The sequence below is a fragment of the Anguilla rostrata genome, chromosome 10 (assembly GCF_018555375.3).
Source record: "Anguilla rostrata isolate EN2019 chromosome 10, ASM1855537v3, whole genome shotgun sequence".
NCBI classification, from domain to species: Eukaryota; Metazoa; Chordata; class Actinopteri; order Anguilliformes; family Anguillidae; genus Anguilla; species Anguilla rostrata.
The window spans coordinates 6,984,109-7,010,287 of NC_057942.1; the positions used below are offsets into that span (position 1 = coordinate 6,984,109).

At 44.3% G+C, this 26,179-nt stretch overlaps 3 protein-coding genes across 7 annotated transcripts in view; 2 read left to right on the forward strand and 1 right to left on the reverse strand.

Moving 5' to 3' along the window:
* The first annotated feature begins 170 nt into the window (after positions 1-170).
* Positions 171-16,581, forward strand: ankle2 (ankyrin repeat and LEM domain containing 2). 3 transcript variants are annotated; one of them, XM_064353713.1, is made up of 13 exons: positions 171-287; positions 3,018-3,491; positions 4,145-4,339; positions 4,767-4,960; positions 7,305-7,493; positions 8,165-8,287; positions 8,407-8,470; positions 8,853-9,031; positions 9,849-9,955; positions 10,512-10,702; positions 11,193-12,099; positions 12,611-12,742; positions 13,313-16,581. In XM_064353713.1, exons 2-13 carry the CDS (start codon positions 3,029-3,031, stop codon positions 13,524-13,526), a joined length of 2,958 nt encoding a protein of 985 aa, XP_064209783.1. In that variant the 5' UTR covers positions 171-287; positions 3,018-3,028; the 3' UTR covers positions 13,527-16,581. The 3 variants fall into 3 exon arrangements, with proteins under 3 accessions (XP_064209783.1, XP_064209784.1, XP_064209785.1); XM_064353714.1 differs by lacking the exon at positions 171-287 and adding an exon at positions 294-1,390; XM_064353715.1 differs by lacking the exon at positions 171-287 and adding an exon at positions 1,457-1,636.
* Positions 16,582-17,484: 903 nt separating this feature from the next.
* pgam5 (PGAM family member 5, serine/threonine protein phosphatase, mitochondrial) lies at positions 17,485-23,614 on the reverse strand. Of its 3 annotated transcripts, none has more exons than XM_064353725.1 (6): positions 23,427-23,614; positions 20,583-20,755; positions 19,808-19,933; positions 19,153-19,241; positions 18,674-18,807; positions 17,485-18,373 (listed from the first exon to the last, which is right to left on the reverse strand). In XM_064353725.1, the coding sequence occupies exons 1-6, from the start codon at positions 23,588-23,590 to the stop codon at positions 18,223-18,225; spliced, it is 837 nt and encodes a 278-aa protein (XP_064209795.1). In that variant the 5' UTR covers positions 23,591-23,614; the 3' UTR covers positions 17,485-18,222. The 3 variants fall into 3 exon arrangements, with proteins under 3 accessions (XP_064209795.1, XP_064209794.1, XP_064209793.1); XM_064353724.1 differs by lacking the exon at positions 23,427-23,614 and adding an exon at positions 22,010-22,510 and having other exon boundaries at positions 18,674-18,804; XM_064353723.1 differs by lacking the exon at positions 23,427-23,614 and adding an exon at positions 22,010-22,510.
* Positions 23,615-23,762: 148 nt separating this feature from the next.
* The window catches only part of zdhhc8b (zinc finger DHHC-type palmitoyltransferase 8b), an 86,404-nt gene continuing 83,987 nt past the window's right edge, over positions 23,763-26,179 (forward strand). Inside the window, exon 1 of the mRNA XM_064353717.1 lies at positions 23,763-24,052. Within this exon, the coding sequence (XP_064209787.1) occupies positions 23,949-24,052 (104 nt within the window). The 5' untranslated portion in view covers positions 23,763-23,948. The remainder of the gene's footprint in view (positions 24,053-26,179) is intronic.

Consider the following 26,179-nt stretch of genomic DNA (forward strand, 5'->3'; position numbering starts at 1 on the left):
CATGTATTTTTTATTGTAGCTTTTCCATCACCTACCATCGTTTAACGGAAATTAGGGGGGGAAAACAGTAGTAGTAACAATCAACTTTGTAGTGAATCTATTAGTGATAGATTAGAAGTGACAGAAGCGCACCTCCGCAGCAATGTGTGAAAATAATTTCTCATGCCGGTAGGTCCTGGGTTTTAGGAATTGTTTTTGTTCAGGCGTTGGACGGCCACACATGGGTCCTTTCTTCGTGTAGTTTGAAAGCGTCGCGGTTGACGGCAGGAGGAGAAGGGGGAAAGGAGGTGGGCACAGTAAAAACTGACTTGCTTAATACGAATAAACGAGCTACCTGTGAAATATTCAATATTAGCCTACACTTTTGAATGCACTCGCGTAACTACAAATTACGTCTTATTTTACGTGTGTGTAAAAGCATGCAGGCGGATTGCTAGCGCTGTTGCCTCATCGCGCACTTGCTAGCGCTAGCTAGCATATCAAGGGACCCGACAAGCTAATCTTTAATGTTGGGTTGTTTTGTATTACGTTATATAGGAAGCAAACTGGAATATGAAGCCGGGAAGTTTGGCATCCATGTTTCGTTCCATCAAGTTAGTTTGCGAGCTGGATAACATCAGCTAGCTGTCCTATCAAATGTGCTTGTGCATGGCTTCTGCTAGTCTAGCTAAATACGATAACGTTAGCTAGCCAGCTAGCTGGTTGTTTGAGAGAAAGTAACTTTAAAATATCCAGTGTGAAAACTAAAAGTTTGTCCATTTCCTAATAAGCTTTGATTGCTAGCAAATTGGACATGCCATGCATGTGTATCGCGATTGTCATGCTAGTCAGCAATAGTTCATACCAGTCTCACTTTCTATTTGCAAAGTTGGCTAATTAGTTGTTAACCTTGGTTGCTACAGTTTACATACGTTGGGTACGTTGTTTACCTTAATCGTGTAGTTAATCTAGTCATAGCTTGTTAACGTTACTTGTATAGCCGATTCGTTTTTATTCACCAGATTGTCATCTTGCCAGCTGGACATACCTACATGTTTTTCTCAGATCTTGGCAGAGCCAGCTACAAGGCCGCTTGACTGACTTGTTTGCTAGCCTGTTGTCGTAGGGTGGGTGGGTAGCATTTGTATGAAAGGTCAATTTTAGCTTGGCTATCCAATTTCCTCTTATGCTCGCCGTGTTATCCGGCTAGTTATGCTGTGCAGTACCAAGAAGTGGTTGCTAGTTGCAGTTATTAACTGTTGAGCTAACCCAAGGCGCACATTGCATTTCTGGTTCAGCATGAGTTAGCAAGCTAATGTTAGCCGGGGAGCTTGCTTATGCATGAAAACAACACATATTGGTGCACATAGCACAATTCCTGCGTGGTGTCAATTTCTTGCTCGTTCGCTAGGTAAGTTTTGTTTCCCACAGTTGGTTATTTTAGATCGCTGTACTTCCTCCTGCTTTGTTAAATTGTCGCTGCGAAGTTGAGCCCTCCCTTTGTGACTGAGCATGCGCGAAATGTCATGTAAACAATGAGATGTTTCCAGACTGTCTTGAGCATTGTGTCTGTCTCATCATCTTATCTGGAATAAAATGAAGGATTAGTTTAAAAAAATAAAAAATATATGTATTTATATATGTTAAGCAATGGATGGTAAGTATGTACATATGATGTGATTAGTTCGGTGTCATGGGGTTTGTTTTCAGATAACACGAGCATCGTCACCACGATGAGGTGGAGATAACATCAGATTATTAAAAATAAAATATATAAGGGACGACACCGCGGCGCAAAATCAAAACGATTAAGGGAATAATAATACTATCAATTATGCACCTTATCAAATGAGTGGGGATGCAGATTATTTGGTATTTTTCTAGCTATTAATAACGTTTTATTCGAAGCGGTGACATTATTTAAAGGAGCTCGCCTGCCATACGTGTTTGCCATTATTTTTTGTAAGGTTCGTGCAACACTCAGTGTCTGATATGTTTAATCCCCATTGTCATATAACATCGACTTTATTGTGTTAGTTAATAAATTATATTTATGTTTTTTAAGGGTCGTCGCTAAACTGTTAAACATGATCGGTTATTTTATTTACGATGATATGGTTTCCAGTAGCTTCTTTGTCGTGGTTCTGTTTTATATGCCTGCCGTATTTAAAATGTTTTGCCGATATGTGCTTTTGCACACAAAGGTTTGTGAAAGGTTGTGTAAGAGTGGCCATTTAATTTATTATATTTTTTTGCTTTGTTAAAATAATTAAAAACGTAAGTTGTGGAGCATTTGTGCCAGGGAGACAGGGAGCGAAATTGCCAGGACCGTGTTATCATTTCCAAAAAATAGAATTGGTTTTATGTCATAAACTATGTAGTATTAGTATTTAGTGCATGTTCTAAATGTATTGTATTAGATGGTTCTGATTCAAGTATCTCATTGGAGACAAACAGGAAAGAAAAATTATAGTGGTGACAGACGTGTGCACGGGTGTAACGTTTACAGCTTAGAATACAAACGTCTGCGTGAACTTAGAGGTCATTTTATTTTAAAGCTGAAATACTGATATTTGTTGGTAACAAAATGTTCTTTAAGTTTTTAGCTTTTGACTAGAGAATGTACTGCCAGTGTACCACTTGTCAGTTTAATTACAGGCCACTTGGGTGTGTAAGTATGGGGTTGGAGGGGTCACAGAGTATTTTTGTATTTGTGTAATTGGGGAAAATGTCAGTACTTATTTACAGGAAGGAAACACAGATTAAAAAAAAAAAAAACCCTACCTGTGTTATTTAAATATGTATTTAAATTTTGAACCGAGAGTAGCCCAGATTTGCATTTCATTTCTTCCTAAACAGCAGCTGCGGCTTTTCCCACTTTTCCTGCTTCTCTCTCCAGGAATTCTCGGTTATTCTAGTTCATCTCCAGGGAAACGGAACCTCGCCACAGGAAGCTCATTTTTACTTCCTTTTCCAGAGTGTATCAGTTCTGAATCTGACTGTGCTCCCTTTCACTCCCCCCCCCCCCCCCCCCCCAGGTAGTTAAAGCATGGAGGCGATCCTGAATAGGCTTCGGGGACTGAGCGATGACCAGCTCCGGGAGGAGGTCATCGGGGCGGACATCAAGTGCGGGCCGATCACCGCCACCACCAGAGCCATCTTCGAGCGCAAGCTGGCCCGCGCCATCCTGAGCAGCGAGGGCGGCCCCTCGGAGACGGACGGCGGCGCGGAAAGTGCCGGAACCGTGGGAACCGCCACGGAGCAGGCCAAGCCCGCGGACACGTCGCCGGACGCCCCGGGCGCCGGGGAGGAGGCGGAATTCGGCTACAGCATGGGACTCAACCCTCCGGAGGAGGAGGCCTTGTTGGAGAAGCCCAGGACCCCTTGCCAATTTGGCGCGGAGGAAGGGAACCCCCAGCTGGACGGGCGGACCCCCTCAAAGCCCCCCCAGGTGTCCCCGCCCGTTTTCTACGGGGTTTGTCCGGTGTGGGAGGACGTTCTGACCCGAAATGGTGAGACTCGCTTGTTATCCCCTTCCTTCTTGGTCTGTGTACCTCAGCTGAGGGTTTGGGTGCCAGTGTGTAGTGTAATGGTTGGGGGTACAGGTGGGTGCCTCGCAAGATGCAGGTTAGATTCTCAGGTGTTGCGCTGGCATTGTATCAGTTGACTGTATGTATTAAGCTGGTCATCTGTGTAAGTTGCTCTGAATAAGGGCGTCTGCTAGATGCCAGAAGTATAGAAGTGAAATGTAACAGGATCCTATACCTTTCCTTCCGATGTCATGGAAGAGAATTGCACTATAAATCCATGGTAGTTCCAAATCGATTTATCAAATGTAATTCGCCAGTTTGTCAAAGGTACACACCAGGTGTTTCATTCTGAACAAAATTTCATTCAGAAGAGGGCCAATCGGGCTCCTCTGTTCCAGTGAACGTGTTTATATGAGCGTATTTCATTCAGAAAGGGTATTCTTTTGTCTTTTTTTGTTTTTTCTTTAATGGAAGGTTAGGCGGCATTTAATAGTACCGTTCAGAGATACAGTGTTTATCTAAGCCAGCCTGTGTGTCTGTGTTGCCTGTGGGTATGGTGCGCAGTGGGTCTGAAGCCCAGCCCTGTATTGAAACAGGGTCTATTTGAACCAGTCTGATGCTGCTTTCTCCCACAGACAGGGTCCATGTGTATTTGGATAAGAAGGAGGCCCTGCAGGCCGTGAAGATGATGAAGGGGGCCAGATTCAAGCCCTTCTCAAACCGAGAGGACGCCGAAAAATTCGCCAAGGGGATCTGCGATTACTACCCCTCGCCAAGCAAGTCCGCGCCCTGCGTGTCTCCGGGGAAACCGGGCGTCGTGTTCTACAAGGGTAGATTGAGCCTGATCTTAACCGATTCTTCCATTTTAAAACTGTTAGCTTGGGCAGTTTCGATGCAGTAGATATGTTGCTTACATTTCTGCGCTTTGTTGGGCCTAACACAAAGCACATATAAAAAAAGAGCCCGTAAGTTAAGTATTCCTATGTTGGCCTTTAATTGATAATGATTTCTAAAGTTCAAGGTTTTTGTCTTACACAAGCCCAGAATTAATTTTGAGTAGTGAATTTGAGTGAAGGTTGTACTTTACGGTTGTTTCTCGCTGATTTGTTTTGTTAATTACAGTAAATTTATAAAACTTGGTGCCCTTTATGAAATTAGTTTAATTTGTAACTCAAAGTTAAGGATATGATGTAATGATGAAGCGTGTTGCTATTTGATTGGAGTACTGAGGGGCCCCTTTCTCTCCTCCAATCACAGAAGGCCCCTCCGTCCTGGAGGTGGAGACGATCAACAGGGAGCGAGCCAACAGCTACAAGAGCCCCCGCACCCAGGACATCACGGCCAAGCTGAGGAAGGCCGTGGAGAAGGGGGACGCGGCCACCTTCAGCGAGCTGGTGTGGAGCAACCCCCGCTACCTCATCGGCTCCGGGGACAACCCCACTGTGGTGCAGGTACTGTGGGAGGGCCTTCTCCAGCCTGGCAGGAGGGTTGCTGATAAAATGATGTCTTTGTCCCATTACTGTGATAGCAATAGCAGCCGGCTGCCGGTGTAATATAGCGGTTGTTACGGAACTGCGCTTGTAACTGAGGTCGCCGGTTCGATTCACAGGCATGGCACTGCTGCGTGAGCAAGGTACATTCTGTAAACTGAATTGCTGAAGTAAATTTTCAACTTTTGTAAACAGATAAGTGTTAACTGTGCTTAGGATGAAAGGTATCTGCCACGCAACTAAATAATGTAATAAAAATGAAATAATATTAAAAGTGCGGTATGTTTGTTTTATAAAGCTTTTGCTCATTTTCGGTTAAAGTTCCTTCACATCCCAACAGATATCAATAAATTAAAAGCTTTAAGAAAAAAAATCTGGTCTCTCTGACTGCCCCAGCTTCTGAAATCAGCTACTAACATTTTCACGGCACCTGAATCTTGACAACCAATCAGGACTGCTCTCTGCAAGGAGGCTTCCCTACCTGACTGTCAGTCCTTTTGCATGTTCACAGCACTGCCAGAGCAGGCATTGCAGGGCTACACAGATGAGAGCAGAGCAGAGATAGTGCTAAAGCTAGCTAGCTAGTAGAAAATTATTTTTTAAATCTTTGTTACCGCAGCCAGCTAGCGCTAACTACTGCTATCTAGCATTCAATACTGCATCAAACGCAATCATTTTTGCCCACAACATCATGCTTGCCGTAGCCTATAGCTGTAAATAAATACTAAAGCTGTGGTCATTGCTAATGTTCGTTACGATGACATGATGTGTTCTCTCTTTGACCTGGGAATAAGACATGATGTGCTGGACTCAACTCCCTCCTTTTCAACGCTCTATATATAATCTCTCTCCAGTACTCCGATGTCAGGCAGCACACGTGTGCATGTTTGGAGAGGGGGGCTTTGGAGGGGGAGCTGAGGGGAAGCGGTGGGAGCTGGTGGAACATTTTTATTTTTTCAAAATCTAGCTGTCTTGCTCGTTCCTCCAAAATTATATACTGCACCTTTATGTTTACAGGACTTACTCAGTTTTCTGGTGACAGGACGCTTTTAGCCCCATTTCTCTTGGTGTCTCTATCCTTGCAATTAGTTTTGAAACTAGTCTATGTAGCAACTGCGATACAACACAACTAACCCAGAACTGGTTCATTTATTATGGGTTTGCTAGCTCAAAATATGCTGCTTATCTCAAACAGTATCCACAAACCCGTTTTTTTAAGTAAAGCGCCATAATCTCAGTCCCACTGGCTAACACTGCTCTACACTGATGACTTGGCATGCTCCCTGACTAAACCTTTGTGTATTGACTTGCGTGTTTGTTCTGGAAACAACCGTCCACTAAATGCTAAAGGTGAATGAAATGGTGGTTCCCTGTTGTCGCAAATGAGCGTGTAATGCATTATTTAACCAAAACACTCTGCCGATTTGGCGCCTGAATGGCTCATAGCCTACGCGTGACACCTCGTAGCTAATCGCAGTGTGTTTGCATTGTGCAAGCTTAAAAAAAAATTTTTTTAAACGCACGCACGCACACGCGCCACCGCATTCTGTTATGAATATACTGATGATTTCAGCCTCTTAAAATAGAACGCTGTTTTTAGGTGTTGCATGGTGGTGCCGTCCGCAGGGTTGTATTTCAGAGCCGTCAGGACTGGCTACGTCGCGTGCCGTTACGACCAACTGCGGTCACGTGCGTCTCGAGGGGGCTTTATGTTTGCCTGTTATTTAAAGGCTTTAAAATGACTCAGATCTTTTTTTTAAAAAGTCGGTTGGGTTTTGATTTGAAGGCTACAGGGCTGTTAGTGTAGGAAACCGCCATTGATGGCTGTGACAGCAGATTTCCACAGCTCTGCTGTACAAATGTGGATATTATTTCTGCATTTGAAATGAAGAATGCTGTCCCTTATGGAAATGGTATATCCTGCAGTATATTGTAATTGTGTGGACAGTATGTGGAAAATATGAATTTCACAGCAGTGTGTATGTATATGTATTATTGTGTGTGAACATATAAATGTGTGTGTGTGCCTGTATAGGTGTGTGTTTGTGTGTACCATTAGTTATATATTTTGTTATTGTGAAGTGTTCAGTGATGTTTTACAGTTTTGTCAACTTACATATTTCTACTAAATTCTGTAATATATTAATTTGAGTTGTGTATCTTTAAACGTTTCTCCTCAGCAGATATTGTACCATTTAAAGTGCGTACTCCCATTTGGCAAATCCATAAAAGGAAACGGGACTGTTTGGATTTCCTCTCTGAACATTTTCCGTGGGATTTTTATTTTATTGAAATTTTTTTTTAGGAGGGGTGTCGGTACAACGCCATGCACGTGGCAGCCAAGGAGAACCAGCCGGGCATCGCCCAGCTCCTGCTGGACACGCTGGAGAACCCCGAGTTCATGCGGCTGATGTACCCCGACGACCAGGACGGCATGCTGCAGAAGCGCATCCGCTACATCGTGGACCTGTACCTCAACACCCCCGACAAAGCCGTGAGTCGCCCGCCGCTCGCCCGCCACTCTCCCGCCGCTCGCCCCCGCGCGTCCGCCGCTTTCAGCTGGAGCTTTGCTGCATTCATTTACGTTACATCACATTACATTACATAGAATTACGTTATATTTCATTACATTACATTACATTACATAACATTACATAACATAGCATAGCATTGTATTGCATTGCATTACATTTGTTGCATTGCATTACATTATATTGCATTACATTGCATTACATTATGTTGCATTGCAATACATTTCATTACATTACATTGTATTACATTACATTACACACCGTGCATTTAGCAGACGCTCTTATCTAGGGTGACTTGCACAACTTTTTCAGATTTTTATACATTGTCTAATTATATTATATAGCTGGATATATACTGAAGCGATTCAGGTCAAGTAGCTTGCTCAAGGGTACAATAACAGTGTCCTATCTGCAATCTTTAAGTTACAGGCCCGGTTCCCTAACCATTATGCTACAATGCCAGCCATAATTGAAAGTACAAACCCGTGTACCATTGTAACTGTTAAGGTTAGGCGATTTCAGATCGTTCGATTGCTAATGGAGCTGGTGTAATTAAGATGGATGTGATGGCAATAAGGAGAGCGGTTACCGATCTGATTATCAGTGCTAAAATGTACCGCTTGGTCTATCCCAGGCATTCGAGACCCCTCTCCACTTCGCCTGCAAGTTTGGATGCCCGGAGGTGGTCAATGTTCTGTGTTCGCATCCGGATACTGATAAAAACTGCAAGAACAAGTACGACCAGACACCCTCGGAGGTAAGTCAGACTGTGCGTGTGTGTGTGTGTGTGTGTGTGTGCGTATGCGTTTTTAAAATTCTAAATCCTGTGAGTATTTCACAGGATTTAGACATTCTTTTCCGTTTTATCCCAAACAGGTGATTTGTGAAAGAAAAAATAAAACTCAAGAGGTGAAGCAGAAGATCATGGAATATATGGAAGGTAATCTCAGTGAGATGAGTTTCAGTAGAACCTTAGGAGAGAAGTACACTTTAGGAGTCAAAGTCGTTCTCCATATTGATTCCTTATCAAAAGCTACTTGTCAAATTTGGATAGTATTCCAAGTTGTTTTATGAATGGAAGGTGTGACTCATTTACAGTACTCTCCTTTTTGTACTGCTGATAATGAGGAGCTCGATAAGGCATAGTTGCACAATCTGTCTTGGGTTTCATACGACCTTTGGTTGACTGGTCAGTCCGGTCTGTAACTTGAGGTTCTGCTGGCTGGGTGTTTTAGTCTCTTTTCCAGCTTGGCACTGACTGGACACTGTCTCACTCCCCGCCCCCCACCACCCCCCGCCCCCCTCCTACCCCCACAATGCAGATCGGTTTTACGTGCCCTTACTGAGGGCCACAGATAACTCCTCCCAGGCCGTGATTGGTGCTCCCTGGTCACCTGAGCCGTTGGAAGCAGCTTCCCATTCGCTCCCCAGACTGACAGGAAGCCCCAAGGACCCGGTTATGGCAGTGAGAGCTTTCGCTGGTCCGCTCAGCCCATCCAAGGTATTGTTTTCTGTTTTTCTAAAAGGCTTTTATCTATCAGAGCATAAGAACATGAATGCTTAAGGAGGATCGACTCCCTCTGCTGACTCTGGTTTTTCCCAAGGTTTCTTCTTACAAACTTTCCAGGAAGTTTTACCTTGCCAGTGTCACCCCTGGCTTTCTTTGTAGGGGTTTGGCCCAGGCTAAACTGTAAGTGTATTGTGACAAATTCTTGGTCAAATGTGCTATGTAAATGAAATTTGACCACTTGATGGATAATAGTGAGAGCAGGCCATTCAGCCCATTTTGGTTGCACTTTTATCAATAATTTGTAGAGCACAGGCGTCAAACTCCAGTCCTGGAGGGCCACAATGTCTGCTGGTTTTCAAAGTGTTCTTGGCACCCGTGGTTCATTTAAGTCATTGATTGGCTAAAGAATCCACACACCCTGTTATCAGAGCCGTAACTGGCTACTGATTGAAAGGAGACCACAAAAACTCACAGACACTGCGACCCCCTGGGAGTTTAGTATGACACCCCTGCTATAGAGGACCCGCCACTTCGTAAACACGGACTTGAACTTGCCCGTGGTTTCTCCTTCTGACGAGCTGTTCTGTGCATTGGCAGGTCTCTGTAAAAACTGCTTGATATTAGTGCAGACTTTACCTGCACTAATAGTCACCTGTGTTCCATGGTTCTGGCAGAACTGGACCTGAAAACCTTTTGTGTTTGTGTTTCTGGGATGCGTGTATAATTAATCACCTGTTCGTTTTATGAGGCTGAGGCAGAATCTAGCTGTGTGCAGGTTTAACACTTCCCCTTCCGCGGCCCCTCGCAGGCAGAAGAGTTCCGCAGGGCGTGGAAGACGCCCCCTAGGGACCGGGCCGAGCATTTCCACCACATCCTGAAGTCTGACCCGGACCGTGGGGCGGAGAGAGTCGGCAGGTGCGTGAAACGCTCAAAGTACCCCTGACCATGTATGCTTGAAATCACTGGGTCCCAACTGGAGTCAATTGAAGATGTAGATATGGATGAAGATGTAGATATAGTTGATGATGTAATTGTGTATATAGATTATGCAGTTGTGGATATAGTCTTTGAAGATGTAGTTGTAGATATAGTCTTTTAAGATGTAGATGAAGATGTAGTGGTGGTATAGTCTTTGATGATGAAGATATAGTTGTAGGTATAGTCTTTAAAGATGAAGATGTAGTTGTAGATATAGTCTTTGCTGATGAAGATGTAGTGGTGGTATAGTCTTTAAAGAGGAAGATGTAGTTGTAGGTATAGTCTTTAAAGATGAAGATGTAGTTGTAGATATAGTCTTTGCTGATGAAGATGTAGTTGTAGATACAGTCTTTGAAGATATTGATGTAGATATAGATATAGTCTTTGAAGATGAAGATGAAGGTGTAGATGTAGATATAGATGTGATTAGAGTGGGAACCCCAGCAGGTAACCCTGTTGAGCTAGCAGCCCTGATGGTCAGTTCCTCCTGCAGAGACTTGGCCCGTGAGCGCGGTCACCCCTGGGCGGAGTACTGGGACTTCCTGGGGGCCTTCGCTGACCTGTCCTCCTCCGAGGGCCTGCGGAGGCTGGAGGAGTACCTCAGCCGGAAGGACTTCAGCGAGCGAGCGCGGCAGGGGGCCGGGGAGAACGAGACCTGCAACAGGTTCAAAACTCCGTCCCCAGGTAACTGCAGGGGGCTGCGATGTAGCGCACTGCCCTGAATCACAACGGTCCTCTAGCGTTCTCCATCTGCGCTATGCTGAATAGATCAGAATCAGAAAAGGTGTCAGTTAATCGTCTGTATCTCTGTTACTCAAGCCCCAGAAAGAATGTGGGGGAGAATTTTGGTTCAACTTGGGTGGGGGAGGGGGGGGACGTGAGGGGAAATATTCCTGGGATTCTTAAAACAGGGATCTCAGGCTCAAATCCTGGAGGACCTCTTCGTTTGGTGGTTTTTTTTGATGCGTTTCTGCACTTGAGCGCTTAATTTAAGTCATTGATGAGTCGGCACACCTTGTTTCCCAGACCTAAATTGGCTGCTGATTGAAAGGAAATCACAAAAACCAACAGACCACCGCCGCCCAGGACTGGAGTTTGAGACTCCTGCCTTAAAACAACACATCAATGCCAGTGCTGTTGAATTCTCATTTTTCTCACTTTGTGGCGACCGCAGGCAAGCCCAAGAAGTTCTGCAACTCCATCTCGGTGGGGGCCTTCCTGGACGAGGGCGACGACATCAGCCTGGAGGAGATGAAGAACCGGCAGAACGCGGCGCTCACCAGCATCACGGCGGTGTGCGCCGCCAAGGACGGCCTGAAGGGGGCGGCGGGCGGGCTGGAGTTCCACATCCTGCCCGTGTCGCGCGGCTCCGACCTCATCGAGGCGGCCGCCGAGCGGGACCACCTGCTGGCCGAGAAGAGCCTCCTGGCGGCGGCGGGAAAGAACGGGCTCTGCTCCCCCGGCGACGGCGAGCGGACTCACAACGGCGAGCGGCCCCCCCGCGGCCCCTCCTGCTCCCCCTCCAGCCTCCTGTCGCCCGTCTCCAACCTGATGGTGGAGTTCGAGCGCATGTCCCTGCAGGACGCGGAAGAGCGCCCCCCGGTGGAGTGGAGGAGAGGCGGCGGCGGTGGCAGCAGCGGGGGCCTCGTCAGGCCCCACCGGGACGCCCGTGACCCGGACCCCCCGGACCTTCTCACGGGCGTGGCCCGCCTGTCGCTCGCCAATGACGACGAAGATGACGATGACGAAGGCGCTGGATTCGGGAAGGGGGCCGCGGAGCCGAGGGACGGAAGCTTCTGGAGAACGGGCGAGAGGAGCGAAGTGGACGGAGGGGTGGAGGAGAGGGCCAGCCTCAGCTCGGAGGAGTACCTGACCGGAGAGGAGGGTCTGGAGACCCCGAAACAGAGGACGGAGGCCCCGGAGAGGGGCTTCTGCGCTCGGTCCCGGTCCTGGGACCACGGGGGCAGGGATCTGAGCAGCTCGGGGTCTTCTGGCTCCTCTTACAAATCCATGGAGAGCGCGCAAGTGGACTTTATACTGCGGACTCTGCCGCATGTCAAAAAAGGACTTTTCATCGAAGGGTAAGTCAAACAGAACACACCCTTTTTTTTCGTTTTCTTTTCTCCGTCCTGTAAATTTACTACAGAACAGGGGCGTGCATCCCAGGGGGGACAGGCCGGACATGTCCCTCTTAACTTTGGGGAAAACGTGAAATACCCCCCCCCAAATGTTATCATGTTGTATTGGGTCGCACTGTGTTAGTGTCCCCCTCCAATAAAATCTGAACAAAATTTCCTGTTTGTTGAATTGCTGCTTCCACACCAAGTACCCTGGAGCAGTTAGCTGTCTTATCAGTGAACTTATGAATAAATTTAGCTGAACTGCCAGATCACATAAATGATTTGACTTATTAAAATAACTGAGATGAGAAGTTAACGTGAAATCCAGGCACAGACACAGACCCCCTCCAGGACCTGGAAGTCAGTGCAGAGAATAAATATCAAAGCAGTGACCGAACCACTTTGAAATTTGTTTGAAACAATATGGCGTTATGTTTTTGGTTTTATTACAACACTTCCTTATTTCCTTCAGGGACTCCCCAACCAAGTTGGACAGAGAGGTCCTGTCAGCAATAGAAGCCATAGAGATCGACCCACAGAAGTATCCCAGCATTCACCAGTGGAAGGGCACAGTCCAGACCTATTCTTCCTCTGAAATTGACGGGTAATTCACTTCATTCTTTATTGCTTTTCTTTTCATCTTTGGGGTGGAAGGAGTAATGCTCGACCCCCACAGTGACCGAGATGGTGCGAGTCCTTATTTTTACTTTCATGGATTGTTTTCATTCAAGAGGACTATGGCGAGCAGGGTTTTGGGTCAATAACAGTTACAGTTACATTTAGCTGACTCTCTTACCCAGAGCGGCTTATATAGCTTACATTTTATACCTGCTATCCATCTCTACAGCCGGGTATTTACAGAAGTAATTCAGGTTAAGCGTGTTGCTAAAGGTTGCAACGGCAGTGCCCCATCTGAGAACTGAACCTGCAACCTCTGAGTTAGCATTATTCTACACCACAGGCAATTTAAGGAATGAATTTCAGCTCGTTAACTGGCGAAACTTCCTCATTGGAAGCTTTGAGGGGAATTTTTAATTTCGCGAGCTGAGTTGCAGCCGATTTTTCTGAACGGGCTGTACTGAATTGGAGCCGACTGACCGAGTGGGTTGATGGGAGTTGGTGTTGAATGGCGAGTTGACGGCGGCCTGTTCCCGCCGTTTTCCTTGTCTTCCAGCTGGCCCAGCCCGGCGGCGGGAAAAGGGCGGGCGAGGTTCCTGGCCTGCACACCCGGGTCGCCGGGGAGCAGCCTCCTCTCCGCCCCCTCCAGGTTCAGCCCCGCCCGGCACGCGACCCCGCCCGACTTCACCAGCCCCGGTCGCTACAGCCCGGCCAACGCCAGCTACATCCAGCGCATCCGCCTCAAGCACTTCACCGACCCCCCGCTTTAACCCCCCCCTTGTCCCCCACGCCCCCCTCCCTGTCCCCCTCGCCCCACCGGAAAAGACACAGCTCTGCCAACAGCTCAGTCCCGTCCCCCGTCCTCCCGCCCCTCCCCGTACTATTCAAATATGCACAAGTGTCCCAAGGAAATTGTTTTTCTTTGGTCATGTGACAGCACCACTATAACTTGCGTTCAGGATTCTCAATGCAAAGGGTCGTTCCGCCATTTTATGATTTCTCTTCAGTAGGCTTCCTTTGCATTGTTTGTATGAGTGTGTGTGTGTGTATGTATGAGTGTATGTATGCATGTCTGTATTGCTGTATGTATGTGTGTGTGTGTACGAATCAATGTGTGTAGATATGTATGAATTAATGTGTGTGTATGAATGAGTGAATGTGGGCTTTAAAAAAAAAGAGTAATTATGTGACAAAAATGTTTTGTTTTTTTTTGTTTTTTTTTTTAAAGTCATACAGCTAAGAAGTCATCCAGCTCCCCAAAAAAATATTTTAAAACTTGACACTCAACAAACCTCAGAATGGAACCCTCTGGAAAGTATGTATGAACAGAAAATAGGAAGCGGGTTTAAAGCTTAAAAATGTATTTTTTAGGAATTAAGTTTTTTTTTGGTATGTCACCATTGGTAGCACAAAAAAATCTTTCTTAGGACAGTAAAACCAACTGCCAGTTTGTTCCTGGGTCTTTTTCCTTTTTCCTTCTTCTGTTTAGGAACTGCCTTAATTTTCTGACGCGAGGATGCCAGCCTCCAGTCAGAATTAGCCACCTGTACAGAACCACTGTCAGTTAACCGCCAGTCATTCACCTTTGCAGCTTGTTAGCCAGAGAGAAAACATTATATTGGGTTGTTCTTTTTTTTAAAACATTTCAATAAATGTATATTTCTGTTTGTAGATATGTTTTTTTTTTTGTTTTCTGCTTTATTTTTTATTTTTTGTTCTGTCTCGGTACTGTGTGAGGCGTTGAGGTAATCGACCCTGTTTCGGGACGATTCAGGACGAGTTTTGACATTTTATTGCCAAACAACCTTGTCTCCCTCGGAGACTTTAACACAATTAGCAAAGTCCTGTTGTCCGTAGGATTATCCACAGCATAGCCACAATTTCCTGCTTCTTGTCCGTTAAGAAGACTGAGAAAGAAGAAAAAAAACACTGTATATAGCAGATTATTTCATGAGGTGAAAAAAAGATGTTAACTAATATTTAATGGCTAAATGAATGTGCGAGGACAAGGAATTGCAGTAGTATAAGTGGATGTATAAAGATTACTGGCGTGCAAGTAGACTGTGCGGGAGTGGTAAGTGGAGAAATTTTACTTTTACAGTTAGGCATAGCGGTTTAACTGCAGGTACTGAAAATCCAATAGAAAGTATGTGCACTGTGGAGTTCCATTACGTGACACTGCGTCACTGTCAGAATAGTGCAGATTTGCCGTTTGAGTGTTGTGAATCGGTTGGGGGTAGTGAATCTGTTGGGGATTGTGAATGATCTGTGGGTAGTGAATCGGTTGGGAGTTGTAAATTGGTTGCGAACTGTGAATCTTTAGGGGGTAGCGAATCGGTTGAGGGTTGTGAATTGATTGGGAATTGTGAATCTTTTGGGAGTAGTTGAATCGGTTGGGAGTCGTGAATCGGTTGGGGGCAGTGAATCGTGAATCGAGGTTGTGGGTCAGATGAGGGGTGTGAATCAAATGAGACGTGAATCACTTGGACTTTGTTTGATGCCTGAATGTGTCCTACAGCTGTGGATTTTGTGGCATAATCTGTGAATGGAGAGCACAACATCCCAGACCATTACAAGGACTGTATTTCCCCAGCCAAGTCAACCTTGTGACCGCAAATTGGCACAATGGTTTTCCACCAACTTTTATGAATGTGGGATTCCTTTGTTTTTACAATACCTTTTTACAACAGTGTTGGGAATACTTCTCATTTCTTTAATGTACATAGTGTTTTTTTTTTTTTTTTTGCTGGATGTCTGTTGTCCAGCAAACCCCAAAACGCTCTGCACCATGGATATTGGGTTTGCCCCCCCCACCCCCCCCCACCCCGAACACTCGTCGTTCGCCAGAGCAGGAACAACGTTTCTGGGATGGCTGCTTTGGTGGACACACAACAAAGAGCACAGCTGCACTACAAACACCAGCTTAGCATCTTCAAAAAAAAAAAAAAAGTTTTCTTCAATCACCTTAAGGCTCTAGTCCCAACAGTGAAATGGCGAAGATTACAAATGCTCTGTAGCCACTGTGGAGGACGACCGTCGGGTCATAAGAACGGAGCATTGCCACTGCTGAAATGCTCGTTACAAACTTTTACAATGACGGCACCGACTAACAGTCGACTGGGAAAACCACTGCAGCGTCTGAAATAAGCAGCCTCACCAGCCACCATATCCCATCATGCACACCAAGCACATGGAAAGGTCAAAGTGTTATGGGTATAATTTTATGCATCTCCTTTTTTTTTAGTTTTTTTTTATATGAGCCATTGGTCATTCTTGTTTGCGAGAATTTGTCGACACCCTCCACTCTCATGGGTTAGTGAAAGTCAAAACCCGCATCTTGCTTCGTTTAGCTTTTTTAGTGCCTTTTATAGAATGACAAATGTGTGGAAAAACCCCTCTTACCAGTGTAAAAAAAAAAAAAAAGAAAACGTGGCACTGACCTAACCCAACGTGTTCCATTCGATGTTTCTTTTCTCTTTTTTTTTCGGCTAAGTAGCCCAATTTGAATAATCTATAGTAGCATTGGTAAATGCAGTGTTTTTAATACCTCCTAAATAAGATTGTACAAGTTTACAATTATATATATATATATTTACGTATATATATATATAAAATCGTAAATAATGCCAGTCTTGCTACTTTTATTTCATGCGTTGTAGTAGCAACACTGTGGTACGTTGGAGTTGCTGTCAAGTGTTGAGTTCAGATTCTTTTTCTCATCGCGGCTTCCTCACTGCATGCGTTTATAAGCCCTACTTTATTCCTGTATATGTCAAAGAAAGTATTTGGTGTACTACTGAGCAGCATAATAAATGAGTGCACACAGTCTCTCCCTCTCTGTCTGCTCCAGCCTGGCCCTTGAGCCCTTCCTACAGGCTTCTTCCCATTCTGTTTCAAGAGATCTTTCCATTGTCCTCCAGCAAAAGAAATATTTCTTTAAACCAGAAAATTAAGCGTTTTAGATCTGAAGCTGATAAATGTCAGTGTGAATTGGAAAAAGCAGGAAAATTAACTAATATAATCCCCTTTATTTTTGGTTTTGATGTGTGGCCCTGGGAACCGAAACATAACTGTCTTGCTGTAACTTAAGTCTGCTTCTATTTTTTGGACAATGCACCATGAAATATTTTCTGACTGGTACCAAGACAGCAGCAACTTACCTTAAGACTCTTAAGAAATGTGCTTGTATATGGAGTTTCAGCAATGTTTGTATTCTTATGATACAGACCCAGATTTGTCAGCAGCATTGGTGAATTGGATTTTGTAGATAAACTTGCTGTATTTTCAAAGTTAGAACAGTCTATGCGTAACCACATTTGAGCTCTAAATGCCAGTAAAACCAGATCAGTTAGAGAGAGGTATTAAATTGCGTGCGATAGATGTTTTCCATTTGTTTTTCAGCTGACAAATGCCTAAAATAAAATTAGACCCATTTGCAATTTGTGCAGTGCTTCAAATCCTGTCTGCCTATTGTTTTGTTATAAAGTTAATATTCAAAATGAAGGCTGACGTGGAAACAAGAACCACCTTGTCAGTATTTCAAAAGTACGTAATATAAAGTAATATAAACTTGACTGAAATTTACAAAGCGTTTTTTAAATCCGGACCAAGTCTGTAATGCGTGTCTATCGTGGTGCCCTAACTGCCTTACCGATACACTACTGACTGAGGCTTTCGTTTGCAGATGATTCAGGAAGTGTCAACACACTACAAGGGGGAAAGAGAAAATGCAAGTCGCTGTTTTATTGTGCTCATGGTCTGTTTTGAAAACACACAAAAACACACACTGCGTATTTCTTCAGCGCTGTTTCGTACATTAATTTTGGCAGACACGGGCTGGGGCTTGACATTTGCCCTCAACTTTGACTGACAAACGCAAGGACTGTTTTTTCTTGGCACAGGTTGGCGAGCTCAGAAATCGCTTTTAACTGACTTGCCACGGCGAGTTTGCGAATAAAAACCGCTTGTTGTGCGTGCTTTCAGGTCAAAGTTCAGGACAAATTTAGTACAGGCTGATCGGTTTGATTTACGATCACATAGAAAAGGACTCAGCACAAAAAAAGCATTTAAAACCGCTAACTTTTCTCAAATTAAGCAAAATACTTCTCTTTTGGCTTTAAAAACTCCCATCCGTTGCTTTTCCACAGAAAAATATTCAAACCGTAACATTCATATAAAAACGGGCCCCCGTCCGAGCAGTTGTCGCTGCTGCCACTGAACCAAACATTTTTAATACCGTTTTTCACTTTTGTACAAAAATCCGTCAAAACTAAAACGTGCCTTTGCATTGAAACCTTCCTGTATAGTTGACCAGCTACACAGCTCAGGAGCGATCACAACGTCGTGAAAAAATGGCATATTTATTCTGCTGCAGCCGACTACAAAAATACCCAAAAAATAAAATAAAAACATGTTCAAGACACTTAAGGAGAACGGCAGAAGAAGCTAGGCCCGGGCGGGACGGGGTCAGGTGCGGGTCAGCTTGTCCGGGGGCATGAACCCCGAATCTCCCAGGCTCCTCAGGGCGACCCTGCCGCTGGGCCGGATGGTGAGCCAGGTGATGCTGCCGTTGTTCAGGCCCATGCGTAGCCAGCCCTCCGGGGGAAACTGCAGAGCCCTGGAAAACGATGCCAGAGAGCTCCACGTTAGCGCTTTAGCCAGGCCCCCGGGCTACCGGCCCAGGGCAAACGAGCACGGTTCTGGCCACCTTTCGCTACCTGGTCAGGTTAGCACTTTCCACTCAGGTTTTTAGCATGGTTAGAAAGGTACACACAAATATAAAATGAGAAAGTGGAATTGAAGTTGGAAACGGCATTTCCTGGTGCGCCTAAATGCCGAAAGGGAGAGTGAGCGACGCATGCGCTTGGCGCCATTAAAATTCGAAAGGGGGGGCGGGCTTGCGAAGCGAGCGACGCACCTGCAGACGAAGTAGCGGATGACGTTAGCGTGGCAGACGATGATCTCGTAGCTGTCCTCCTTCTGCTTGGCGTCGGCTCGGTGGACGTAGTGGCGGAAGGCCGCCTCGATCCGCGCGCCGTCCTCGTGATACTGCTGAGAGGGGCAGAGGGAGTGCCGCGCTCAGTCAGGGGACGGGCGCGCTCTCTCTCACCCGCTAACGCTCGCCCCAGTGACCTCCACACCGGTCATTCACAAAACCCCCTCATGCTTCAATTTAAAAACTCATTTGAAGCCATTACATTTAACTCTTGCATTTTGGTTAAAATTGGCAGTAACGTGCAGGAGGTTTGCCGGTGTCGGAGCAGTTAAAGAAATTTTGAATAACGTATTTCTCCCAGTTTATTCCTCCCCGACAGTTCAGGACATTTTTTTACCTCACAGACCTCGTTACCGTGGTTACGGTCAGCCGGCGGCTGCCGGGGAGACGGCGTGACTCACCGCTGCTTCCGGCTTCCAGTGGCTGACCGGAGGCACGGGTTCGATGGGGGCCCCCTCCCTCAGCAGGTCACAGCTCACCAGCTCCACCCCTGAAACGAGGAGGCGCACGACAGCAGGTCACGGGCTGCCAGGTACGGAGCGCCGCCCCCCGCCTCCATCCCCCCCCGCCCCCCCGTGAGCATGGCTTTCTGCGACATCCTTATTCATGCAGGCTGTGTTAGTCAGGCTGGAGGGGGATTCCATTCCAATTCAATCTGTTCACAAAATTAACTCATTCCAGTACTTTCTTTTTTTTTTTTTTTTTTTTTTAAGACCGCTCATGTTCTTTAACTCGCCCAATGCATGCTGGGTTAGGCTCCAGCACCCCCCGCCACCCTGCCCAGAATAATTGAGTGTAGATAATGGATGGATGGATGTTCTTTTAGTTTTTTTTATTTTTCCAATGAGTTAACAGAATTTGAGTGATTTCGTTAACTGGGAGAACTGGAATGGAGCTGACCCCCAACCTTTATCTCACAATTCACCCCCTGTAAATTGTACTACATAAGCCATGGAGAAAGCAAGACAGAGGAGGAGGGGGGGAAACAGAAAGAGGAAGAGATTTTAAGATGGATTGAGACGGAGACAGCGAGAGGGAACGAGAGTGACCCCTGACCTGGCAGGTACTTGCTGATGATGTGGGCTGTTTCTGTGGCTCGGGCCATGGTGGAGTGGACCAGGACGTCGTACTTCAGTCCCAGCGCAGCCAATCGCTGGCCAGTAAACTCCGCCTGCTCCCTGCCTGCAGAACCAGCCACCATCAGATCACACCAGAAACTATACAATACATTACATTCACTTAGAAGATCCTTTTATCCGCAGTGACTTTCAATGAGAGAGAACAGAAGTGCATCCACAAGAGTTATGAGCAACTCCTGGCTAACAACACTCCCAAGACCAGAGAGTGCCTACATGCCAAAACTGCTAATCACTTAATGCAGTTTAACTGCAATTACTGTAATTGCCACTAGAACCAGGAAAGAATTTTAAACACTTAATTTACTTTATTCCTTGAGTGGAAATTTTAAACACTACAAACACATTTACAATTACAATATAAAATCTAATTTGATTTTGTAGTGCTTTTACAAAGGTGCTTTACAGATAAATGAAAAGATAAGAAAGACTAGGCCTGAACACCACACCCCCTCCAAAAAAAAAAACTAGCAGCAAGGTTTCAAAAATAAATTAATAAATAAACACATTCCACAGTGGGAGAAGTCTTGACCAGCTATCCTCCACAGGGTAGCCTGGTTTCAGCAGCCAAGGTTACTACGGTTTGTCTAAATGTTAGTGAGGTAATGGGGAATCTATTTGGAATACAAGGAGACTGTATACATACATACAGCATCCCCACTGATCATGCCGATAGGCAGCCACGCAAACCCTACCCAGTGCGGTCAGAATCTTCTCCTTGTCCCCGTTGCCGTTCAGGTTGTACTGGGAGTGCCTGATGAGGAAGATGTTCCGGGTGGCTTTGGGCTTGTTGTTCTCCGTCTCTGTGTTCGGGTCCACGCTGGCACTTTCCTTCTTCTTCAAGTTTACCAACGAGCTTGGGTCACGTCTGAAGGAATGAAAGATAGTTTGCTAGAAATTGAAGTTTAAAAAAATGTGTCATAAATTCATGTTGAGTGAAGCATCATGGGAGCCAGACCCACAGACTGATCCTATGTGAAATGAGGCCTTCCTTCCTTACCTGGCAAAGACAGACAAAGGGCAAGAAGCCCTAGAATATCACATCTTACAAGCGATGCTCCTTCCGTTACACCTGTCCCAGTACAGTAAGGTTGGACTTTGTGCTCACCAGTGGCATTGCTGATTGGATAATGACTCCCAAGGGCTGTCAAGTATAGACATACTCCACAAAATACAGTCACACCAGTTCACGCAGGCCATTCACTGGACACTCACCAATGAGCTGCGAGCTGGCATATCAGTCTGTAATCACAGTTATTTTCTAACTGGCTGAGATACAAACATTGAAGAACATAAACGATTTTTTATATGAACATTTGTTGTATAATTAATGATGAGCAGGTCATGGACAAGTGTGTTTTACAGATGCATGTACTATTGAGTGCACGCTTTGTGAGACACTTCGATTATTACTTTGCAAACATTTTTATTACTTATGTGATGTGAACATTTTTTCCTATAATGCATTTTGTGACTCACTGACATTTGGCGCTAGCACCAGTTCACAGAAAGTAGCATCCAAGAAAAGCAGTAGTGCACTGCACACGTAAGACACGTTGTATTACATTTTGATAGCATGCTAACTAGCCTACATCGTTACTTCCCTGCAAAGACCAATATCTATGCCACCAATTAGTAATCGTGCAGCAACATATCCTAAACAGTAAATTCTAAAAATAAGGGCATCCAAAAAAAAAGGGAATAACAGCCTACGAGATACGAAGTACTTTACACGCTGGAAGTATGTTGGACAGATATTTTAGTAGCTATATTAGCTAATTAGCCTAGCTCGGGAAGTTAAAGCTGTATGAGCACAATGTTCAGATGTCCCCTTCCTCCTATACTTAGGCTGTACTGAAATGACTCCTTTAAAATCAGTGCTACATTTCGATTAAGACCCCTAGAAGGAAACTCTGGTTGCTAATCAGCTGATAACAAGGTACGTTAAGCGCGACTACCCACGCTTAATGCCGGCATGAGCTAGCTAGAGCCATTTTTCAGGATTACTGGCCTAACTGGCTGTAGTTAGCTAGCGAACGTAAACATAGAAACATTGTTGTACGAAGGTAAAGTGCTTGTATACTGTATATATCCAAATGTATCAAGCTAGTTAGCAACTTACTTATCCCAGTTGTTGTCCCAACCACTAGCACTTGATGCCACAGTATGGTTCCCCACTGCCCACGTCGGTGGTTGTGCCGCCTGAAGGACGGTAAAACCAGTCCAGCTTTTCAATCGCTCGCTAAGCGACTTGTCCCCCAAATACCCGAACGATTCTGCCGCTGTAGCGGCCGAAGCCAGCACCGTAGCGCCACCGGCGATCCCGCACACCAGCTTGACCACCCTCCTGTACGACATCCTTTCTAAAGCAAGCTAACACTAGCCGCCTTCCGTTAGCTGTCGCACCAGCAAATACCTGTGCCACTATTTCGATCAGAGGAAATGAGCGAGATCAGAAACGATAGAATTGGTTTATCAAATTCAGTTGGTCTTTATAAGCTTGGGCAGAGTGCACGTTCTTGGGTTGAAGGAACTACGTCCTTTCAGCTTGACCAAAGCTGGGCTACTAAAGTTCTTCTACCACGCTCGTGATCTTCGGTCTTGATAAATAAAGAGCTTCCAAATACAGTTCCGTGGCTTGGACAAAAAATACCGTAGCTAGTACGAAACGCGAAATTCGAGCTTCTTTGCATCCAAATGTAGTTTCTCGCATATACATTTCTTATTTATTTACTTTGTGTGTTGACTTTTGTAAATATTTCTATTTACACAATTAAATAAATAAATAAATAAATACGCTACATTTGAATGTTTAAAATACATTCTTGCTCGAGTGAACTGCCAGTTAAGGGGTTAAAGAAATAGCTCGTTTGTTGAGCTCCATCCTATTGTCAGTAGTTCAACTAGCTAGCTAGTTTTACTAAACAATGCCTATCCTTGCCTGGCATGCTGTCTGCTCATCTTAAAGGAACGTTTATACCTACAAATAGAAAATAATACTTTAATTCTGCCATGAAACTGATAGATGACACTCATACTAAAAAAAAAAAACAATGTTTGCATTTTCAGATTATGTTATACGGTTATTTAATTACACAGTAGGCATACTATTTCCTTCCAAACAAATTCTAACAATGTAATAGTAAAACGAAATATAAGTATGACAGGATACTTGAATATCTCGAGACAAATAATGTTGCATAGAAAAGTAGATATTCAACATGCCAAACGTTGGATGAGGATGCGATACAAACATTACGCTGGTTTATTATTAAAATAGTCAAAGTTTGTCGTTGTTAATGTTCAGTTGTTATAAAGCTGTTTTGCCTCGTTTTTTTATTTTTACCTTGATTGTTTTGCCCCTTTTAAAAAATGCACTTATATCAATTGTATTGTTTTGCAAACATTGACCACTAGAGAGCACGCATCGTTCACTCGTGTATTAATGCAGCAGCATTTTAGGAAAGCGTTTTTAATCTAAAGTTTTAAAGTATTGGCATGTTCACGAAATTAAGTTTGATATGGTTCACAATAATTACCTTATTTGCTGCTGATGTAGGGTATAATACATTATTGTTTTTACAAAACAGTGATTCAGTCGATGTAATGCCACAACGATAGGGGTCGGCTGATCCATTTGACATATCAAATCAAAACTGCAAATCGGACGACTGCATTTGACACAATCATGTATAAACCACATTAATGTCGGGCTGCCTCCAGTTAAGTTGCAAGAAGGACTCGCAAGGCTGCGCACTGAGAGCACGAGTGAAATCGCAACTAGGGATTGGAGCTGAGCGTCACAATCTTCCTTTCTCGTTCTGTATGGAAGCTCCACCTTTAAATCGGCGCTGTGACCTCAGCGGTGGGCTGGATTGGTTGGGTGGGATTTCCAGGCGTTTGGAGAACCGTATTTCTGTCTATCTTTGGATCTCCGTGTATTTGTTAGTTAGCAGGGGATTGCCGAAATAGCTGTCTTTAGGAAGAATCACACACTGGATCTCTGTATTCGTATGCGTCTCCCATTGGAATAAATAATTAAGGAATGTGGAAATTACAGAATGCCCAACAGCACTGGAAAGAGATTTAAACCCACCAAATATATCCCGGTGTCCACTGCTGCCACTCTTCTTGTGGGATCCACCACTTTATTCTTCGTTTTTACGTAAGTTTTCTGGACGTTTTAATATTTTATTCTGGTAATCTTCAATGTAGTGTGTTGAGTTCGGAATACTGACTGTTCGTCGAGTCTTGTTCGAGGCGGACCTTACATATGCTCTAAATCTAACAGTCAGCGGTTGTTGCTATAAGTTTTTTTTTTTTTTTTTTTTTGACAGATCTTGCCGGGCCTAGGTGGTTCTGTCCGAATCGAGTGGTTTCGTTTAATTACATTTAGCGAGCTTTTATTAGGCTATTATCGCGGGCGCGACGGTTTCTTTTGGAGTTTGTGTGTTTTTAGAAAAACAATGTTGTCTAAATAATTGTAACTGTATCCAATGTATGTTGTTTCAAATAGTTTAATCATTCTTGCTATTTTCTATCTTCTTTGGCATGCTCAGTGCATGTATACCTCCTAACATTTCGAGATTGAAAGTAAGCGGATAATTACAGTGGCGATTGATTACTATCTAACGGTAGGCCGCCATACTTGGCCAACACGAACCATACTTCAGTTCGGATGTGGGATGGGAGACCGAGATGTTTCAAGTTTGATCGTTACTCATGAACGTAATCTTCGTAGGCTATTCCAATGCATCTGGGTCAGTCGTAACCTTCCGATTGATTTCGTAATGACCCTTGCTGTACAGGCAGCTTGAAAGTGTTCTACTTCAGAGTTTCTTTCAGTTAGCTACTTTTCTAGTTCATGTCCATTTTGTACAACAACCAATCTGACTGATCTACTACACTGCATGGTTTCTGTCCGGACCGCCAAATCATGGCTCACTCTTAAAAATATATATGTTTTTAAATCTTCGCTGACTTCGATTAAAACTATTTCCCAGGCCTGAAAAATGCGCTTGGACATGTTGGTAGAGTAGTCTAATTTCTGATATACTGTCGGTTCATACCGTTATTCTTTTGGCAATTTTATTTACGATTGAATTAAACGCAAGACAGATGCATTTCAAAATGGAAAAAGTTGAATGGGGAATCAACTTAACTGTGTGCTACATCCGCTCAGTGAAAAACACACTTCGTGGAACTGCCCTCGACCAGATCCCCTACAGTTATGAATTGCATAATTTATTGACATCATAACTTAATAGCAACTTTTGTGCCCTTGAGCTACGACTGTGAATGAGAGCCGGCGAGCTGTCATCATTCTCTCGAAACGGAAGTGTTTTATTGCATTAGGCTACAATAGCGGCACAACAGCAATATCTCCGAACATTTCCCCATTACGATGAAATTCGATCACTGTTTCTGCACTGTATGGGGACTGTAAAATGATTTAACAATATTAAATGTTGTAATTTCCCACACAACGCTGCTTCACATTGTTGGTTGTAGCCTTTCACTGGGTTTGGCAACCTCTTCTTGCTAAAAAATGTAGGCTAGTGCAGTTATGGGATAAATAAATATACATCACAGTAAGTGTAAACATAGTTTTTGATCAATACATTAGTTACTGTTTATCGTCATTGTCACACAGAAAGGAGCCTTAGGCTAAAAAGTGCTATATCTTGAGAGCAAGGCGTCTTTGTCAGCAAGGTTGTATCACTAAAGAGGGAATATGGAAAGAAAAACAGCCACAACCTTTTTTTACGCGAACACCATGACGTCGTTCTGTTGGCATTTTGCCAAAGAACATTTGCATTTCTGGACCCTGAAGGCTGAACAAGCAAACGTTTAACGATTATAACTCTTTGTAGTGTGATGTGTTGATTTTGCAATGCACTCTACATCAAGGCAAGCTCAACACGACAACGATCAATGTTATACTGCCTGTATTGGAATAGGTCGAGCAGAATTTCTAGTTGCAGAGCTTGGTGTTTACCTGTCACTAAATAATTGTTGGTTAAGATGGTCTTCTTTGAAGTCCAGCATTGACGTTTACTAATACATATTCAGTGTTAGTGGCTTGCCAGCTGGAATAATCAACAGCAATAGTATGACATGGAGCTTTCAAAAAAAATGTCAAGATTTTGATTAAGTAAAAATATTTAATATTATATATTTTTTTTGCCGTGTATGTAAACAAGGAAAGGAATAACACCTTAACAAAATCACACTGATTACATGAATTTCTGAAAGATTTAACTCGAGATGATCCATATTCATTTACGAACTG